General features: G+C 54.5%; 1 protein-coding gene across 4 annotated transcripts in view; it reads left to right on the top strand.

The window, feature by feature from the left end:
- PRKAG2 (protein kinase AMP-activated non-catalytic subunit gamma 2) overlaps nt 1-6,662 on the top strand; it is a 234,990-nt gene that overhangs the window by 133,431 nt on the left and 94,897 nt on the right. For all 4 annotated transcript variants that reach the window (XM_019655404.1, XM_019655403.1, XM_019655405.1 and 1 more), the window contains 3 exons: nt 347-564; nt 2,642-2,645; nt 4,497-4,502. In XM_019655404.1, coding sequence (XP_019510949.1) covers nt 347-564; nt 2,642-2,645; nt 4,497-4,502 — 228 coding nt within the window. The remainder of the gene's footprint in view (nt 1-346; nt 565-2,641; nt 2,646-4,496; nt 4,503-6,662) is intronic.

The following is a 6,662-nucleotide window of genomic DNA, read 5'->3' as shown; positions in this document are numbered from 1 at the left end:
GGAAGGAACCACACAGTATTTGTCTAAATGGAGGAAAACGGTGTCTAATGTGTGCGTGTGTAAGACGTCTTTCGACCTGGGCAACTTCTAAACTATTCATGCGTTCCCCCCCCCCCTCCCAGCGAGGGGATCCTGCCCAGGACCCCAGTTGGATGACGGATTTCTGGACACCGCTGATTCTAAGGGATTAGACATAGGTTTATAAAAGCTCGCCCCCAGTATTCAGAACTTCATAATTTGACGCTTGCCACTTGAGATGTGGGGCCCTGGGACGTGGGGGAGCCTTGCCTTGCCTCCCTCCATCTCGGCCAGCCTTCTGACAGCAGTCTGTGGTTTTTCTCCTCAGCTTCCGGCCTGTCTTCCTCCCCGTCCACGCCCACCCAAGTGACCAAGCAGCACACATTTCCTCTCGAATCCTATAAGCATGAGCCTGAGCGACTGGAAAATCGGATCTATGCCTCGTGTTCCCCTCCGGACACAGGCCAGAGATTCTGCCCATCCTCCTTCCAGAGTTCAGCCAGGCCTCCGTCTGCATCGCCGACACACTATGCTCTCTACAAAACCGTAAGTCTGGGCCTTGGGCGGGCCGCCAGGCGTCGGGAAAGAGGGCAGAGTCTGATTGTATTCAGCCGAAGCTAAGGCTGTGCGCTCCTGAGGACATGTTTGGTATAGTTGATCATAAGTCACAGGCTGAGGGGAAAAAAGACGGCGAGGGCCCGGTAAGCAAATGGAATCCCATGAAAAGTGGTAACGGGTGGAACATGACCAGGAAAAGTTTTCTGTTCCCTCAGCTGCTTTTCAAAACAATCAGCCATTAAAAGCTTTGTTTGAATTCATCTTGAGTGAGATACTAAAGTAACAAGTTGTAGGCAAAGCAAGAAGTGTTTAAAAAATGGAAGCGTGATTCTAGTGTTTTAAGATTTAATGTTTGACATCACTTGCGTTGGGAAGCGTTCTTGAAATGGTGAGCCTGTCACAGCAGCGCTGGTGGTGAAGCAGGTGTCTGCATCCCTCCGAGAANCCTCTCTCCAGACGCAGCTCGTGCCAGCACAGCCCGGCCCTGTGAAGTCACCAGCTCCTGGCTCCCTGGTGTCTTGCGTGGCTGCCAGGAGCTGGTTCTGTTCCCTCACTGAGCCTATTCACTGGTCCGGCTGCTGCCCGGGGAGAATCACGGGCATTGTCTGCTCAGAGGCCGACAGCAGTCCTGAACAAAGTCCTCAAGAAGCAAACGAGGGAGGGAGGGCTGCTCAGAGGAACAAAGCAACAAACCTGCCTGTCTTTTGGGGTGACTGCCGCCCTAGCCCGGTCCTGTCTGGGCCCAGCAGAAAGTTGCCTCGTTGCGGGCAGCTCTGTTTCATGTTCCAAAGTTGAGGCCCAGCGCTTTCCCAGTGCCTCTGTGAGCTCTCCCACCCCGCCAGCCCCGGGGTTCCCTCCCCTTCTCTGAGTGCCTAGTACGTATCGCGTGGTATTGTGGGTTTGCGTTTGTTTTTGTCCCATTTCCCCTCACCAGACTGAAAGGTGGGGCTTGTCTGATCACGGTAACATCTACCCCCCTCAGCGCCTGTGCCTGGCCCCGCAGCTGGTGATCAGACACAGTTTCCCTGAAAGATGGAACCTACAATTAAGAAATAAATCGGTCTATTTAAAAAAAATCATGGGGGATTGGGTCTGCATTGCCTTGTTTTCCTCTTTATTTGTGAATTGTGACACCAATATTTAAAAAAAATAAAAGTTTAGAAATATCATTCTTACCTGTCCCACTTTCCTTTCCCGAGACAGTCCCCTTTCCCCCACTGGTAAAATGGCATCTTAGAAGTGGGTAAAAGTCACTTCTCTGTTGGCTGTCTTTATCTTTCTGGCTGACACGAGAAAGAAACACCTTTGAAGGAAGCCCATCCTTGCCCACCCAAAACCAGCCCATCATAGGAAGCCCACAAACCCCCAAGCCCACCTTCTCTTCCCGGGACCCCTCTCCCTTCCAGACACCCCCCCGTTTCCCTTCAGGCACCTAGTGCTTTCCAGGCTGGCTTGTGAAGCCCCACTTTCTGGAAGAGCGATTCACACCCCGAAGTGTGGTTTGCAGTCTCCGGGTCCCTTCTCGCTTGGCAATAGCCCGGGTTAATCACAGCAGGAGTTTAGGGTTTGGAGCCCAGACACTGCAACCGCTGCCATGTACTCACAGAAGGAGCTGGGATAAGTAACCTCTCCAGTCACAATGTCTCACCTGTAAAGTGGGGTGATAAACCGTGCTCCCCCCGCTTGCTGGGTGGCTTTGAGAACCAAATGGACAAGCGTGTCTAAAGCACTTTGCAAACAGCAAGGCATTCTGTGAAAAAAAGTTGTTGCTGCAGGACTCTACCCCTCTTAAAGCTATTCCGGGTATCAGTGAAAACAAGGGGCATATTTTTGGTTCTGAGAACGTCCTTCCCCTAAACTACACATACATTCGTAATCCACGCATCATATTACCTGTCCCCTCCCACAACGTGCCTTTACCCCTTTCTTGGTCCCCAAGACTGTTTTTCCCCCACAAGAATCACCAGCCCTCCGGGCAGGGAGAGAGAGGAAGCGGGAAGGCAGGTGGAAAGATGGAAGCGTCTTTTGAACGTGGAAAGATTTCGGTGAGAGGAGCAGCCTTGAGGCGGGTGGCGAAATCATTTCCACTCCCCTAGAAACGAGCTGTTCCCACCCCCAGGTAGAGCCCACTCCATCTTCTCCGCATCCCAGGCAGCTCAGCACAGTCCTCCGAGGGCCTCATGGGCTCTGGCCCTCGGCGGGGTTGGGTTAGGATCGTGGCAGCCCCGGGAGAAGCAGCCGCTGCAGCCTGTGTGTTCAAGAAGCCTCCTAGGTGGCGAGCTGCTTCGCCACGGCCTCCTTCATTGTTTGCATTTGAGAAATTCACATTGTGTGAATCGGCGAGGGGTTCCACCAGGGATGGCTGTCCCTTACACAACAGCAGTGGGCTTCATCCAGCCTCTCACAGAGAGAGTGTGACATAGAAATGGGGGGCGGGGGGAGGGGGCACATGCTCTGTAGATGACAGGGAGCCCAGGGAGACCAGGCCCTGCCCTCCAAGCACTTCTCTAGTATAGAGGGATGGGAGGGGCCGGACCTCCGGGAGGCAGGAGGCACTTACATATGGTGTTAGCCAGCCTCCTGGCTGAAAAGCAGAACAGTGGTGGGGAAAAAAGCAATGTTCTGAATAGATGCTATAGTCACATGATATGAAAGGTGGAAAGGATTGTAGAAGGGGTCTGTGATGAGAGTCTTCCCGGCCAGTTAGTTGCTCCCATCATCAGACACAGCCAGTGTCCCCAGATCCTTCCAGACACCCTCTAGGCGTGTGCAGACAGACTATCTGTGTGTATATATATTCTTTCCCCCTTTTTTGGAGACTATAAATTGCATCTTTCTACACAGATGGCTCTGCAGTTTGCTTTTTTCACTTACCGTGCCATCTCGGAGATGAAAAGGATTGCTGGGGCTTGCCGCGTTCCGGTAGGGGATCGTGGCTAGACGTCTGTGTGGATGTGCCATGATTTATTTAACCTCTCCCTGTTAACGAGCATCTGTGCCTCCAGCGTCTGCCTTTCAGAGCCCCCTGGTAATAATGAATGACCCCCATACACTGGCCATTTAGCAATTACACAAATGCGTCTGCAGAATGAGTTCCCAGAAGCGGAATTGTTTGTGAGGAACATGTACATTTGTAGCTTCGACAGTTATTGCCAGGATGCCTCTGCAGAGGTCCTGGCTTCCTCCGGGCCTCTGAAAAGTCCTGCGTGGGCGTGGTTTGAGCCAGAAAGTCTGGGCTGGGGCTGGGAGTCAAGTCACAGGCAAGGGGAGGGGAGGGGCTGCTTTAGATGACACCCTGTGTAAGGACACATGGGTGCTTTTCACAGCTGACTGAGGGGTGCTGATGTCAGTGGGGCCAGGCCTTCCCTTCACATGAAGAGCCGGGGCCCCCCGAGGGGCTCTGCCGGTGGGGCTCTCCCAGGTTGTTAGGATGTGGTTAGTGGCACAAGCTTTTCAGCCTAAACTGCCCCCACCCATCTGCTCTGTTCTGCCCCTCTGTCGGGGCTCCAGCACGCGCCCCCGAAAGCAGGGCAGGCCCCCAAGAAAGCACATAGGACGGGCCTCTGCGTCCAGTGGCCAGGGAGACAGTTGGGAGCACAGACCCTAAAATTTCCCGCTCGACTGTGACGCTGGGAATGAGCCCGTTCCAGGCTGCATGTGAGGAGCCAGGCTGGTGTGACTGCTGAGGACCCTCTCACTAAAAGAACCAGTGGAGAGCATGCCACCAGCCTGGGGGCCTGAGCCAGTGAGGCGCCCGGCTCCACAGACAGAACAGCACAGGCGCTGCTTCTGGTCTCCAGCAAAGCCCTCTGAAAGGCTGGCACGGGCCTCAGCCTTGGCCGGCGTCCTCATTCCTTGCCCTTCTGTGGGCATCTCTGGGGAACATTGATGCCACAACCTGGGAGCCCGGCCTGGAGAAGCGCTGGGACCTGGGCCAGGTGGCCCATTTGTCGTCCTGCCTGCCAGACGGCCCCGTCTACCCCTGGAGAGCTGCTACGCCACCAGCTTTCCTCCTGTTCGGTCCTCACCCTTGCTTCTTCACTCCTGTCACCCCAGTCCCACCTCAAGGCGGGTTTTGCTTCTCATGACCTTCGAGGGAACACTGTTTTCAGAAGGGTTTGGGGCCTGAGTGTAGAACTTTCTATGTCCCGCTTTCAGCTAGAGCTGCTCCTGGAGTCCAGCCTGGGGCTTGGGAGCGGGGACTCCCGCTTGGCCTGGATGGCTTCATGGGATAAGGGATTCCCTGGGACATGACGCTCCTTTGATTGGTTACTTCCAAAACTCCTGCCCAGGAAAGACATACCCCCACACTCCCTGGGCATAGGGAGGGATTCAAACTAAGCTTGAGCCTACCCCTTCCCTGCGCCCTCCTCTCCTCACCAAACTCAGGGACAATATTCATGTTGCAGGGTTTTGACAGTAATAGGTTGTCTCATCTGGTCCTTAACGTGACGTCTGCGACATTGACCTCTGTCTCCGTTGAATACTAGGAACTTTTTGACGTCTTATCTCAAGTAATACGGTGTCTGCTCTGCATGCTTTCAGCACCATGCTATGTAGGGGAGGCAAGGGAAGGAACCACACAGTATTTGTCTAAATGGAGGAAAACGGTGTCTAATGTGTGCGTGTGTAAGACGTCTTTCGACCTGGGCAACTTCTAAACTATTCATNGCAGCCCAGCTCCAGGTCGAGCTGTTGTTCACCATCTTAGCTGTAGAGGGCGCAGCGTCACTGGCCCTCATGTGGGATCGGAACCGGGGCCATGCTGCTCAGAGCTGGTGTCCCAAGCCAGCACTTAACCAACATGCCACTCGGCCAGCCCCCTGGCTGTGCGCTTTTGTTTTACACACCTTACCTGTGCCACCATCCCTCTATGACTCTTATCACCATTCCGCCAAAGTTAGGGACAGCACAAGCCCCCTCATGTCTGACGAGTAGTTGTTTGAAAATCTGCATATAAGCAAACCCCTCATCCAGTGTGAACTGAAAATTTGCTCTTCTCACTCTATGCCTTAGAATATAATGGTCAGCAAAGATGTTTGGAGATCAGAAACAAAATAGTTTTCCTTTTTTGTTGTTATTTTCAACCATCTGCACGAAATAGGCTGGTGCTGCCCCAAGGATGGTGGGGAGGAGGGCGTGTGCATGGGCACAGCACACAGCCATCTGGTCTACCTGGTTTATATTACCACAGCAAGGCACTGACCCGCTCAGGGGCCAGAGCTCATGGTGGTAAAGCGGGCCCAGAGCGTGGGGCTCCTGCTCTGCACCCCACCGTTGCCCTTCCTGTGGCAGCCCCTGCTCCCTTTCCTCCAGCGGCTCCGCTGTCCTCCTTTCGCCTACCCCCTCTCTCCAGACGCAGCTCGTGCCAGCACAGCCCGGCCCTGTGAAGTCACCAGCTCCTGGCTCCCTGGTGTCTTGCGTGGCTGCCAGGAGCTGGTTCTGTTCCCTCACTGAGCCTATTCACTGGTCCGGCTGCTGCCCGGGGAGAATCACGGGCATTGTCTGCTCAGAGGCCGACAGCAGTCCTGAACAAAGTCCTCAAGAAGCAAACAAGGGAGGGAGGGCTGCTCAGAGGAACAAAGCAACAAACCTGCCTGTCTTTTGGGGTGACTGCCGCCCTAGCCCGGTCCTGTCTGGGCCCAGCGGACAGTTGCCTCCTTGCGGGCAGCTCTGTTTCATGTTCCAAAATTGAGGCCCAGCGCTTTCCCAGTGCCTCTGTGAGCTCTCCCACCCCGCCAGCCTCGGGGTTCCCTCCCCTTCTCTGAGTGCCTCCTGCCTGGCGTTACACGCACTCCACTCTCAGTGCGTATCGCGTGGTATTGTGGGTTTGCGTTTGTTTTTGTCCCATTTCCCCTCACCAGACTGAAAGGTGGGGCTTGTCTGATCACCATAACATCTACCCCCCTCAGCGCCTGTGCCTGGCCCCGCAGCTGGTGATCAGACACATAGTTTCCCTGAAAGATGGAACCTACAATTAAGAAATAAATCGGTCAGGGCCGGCCGAGTGGCTCAGTTGGTTAAGAGCTCGCTCAAGAGTTTGAGCTCTGAGCAACAGCGGTTCGAGTCCAGCCCGAGCTGAGCAG

The sequence above is a fragment of the Hipposideros armiger genome, unplaced genomic scaffold, assembly GCF_001890085.2.
Source record: "Hipposideros armiger isolate ML-2016 unplaced genomic scaffold, ASM189008v1 scaffold_239, whole genome shotgun sequence".
Classification (NCBI taxonomy): Eukaryota; Metazoa; Chordata; class Mammalia; order Chiroptera; family Hipposideridae; genus Hipposideros; species Hipposideros armiger.
The sequence above is the reverse complement of the archived record's forward strand: the minus strand, read 5'-3'. Positions and strand labels throughout refer to the sequence as shown.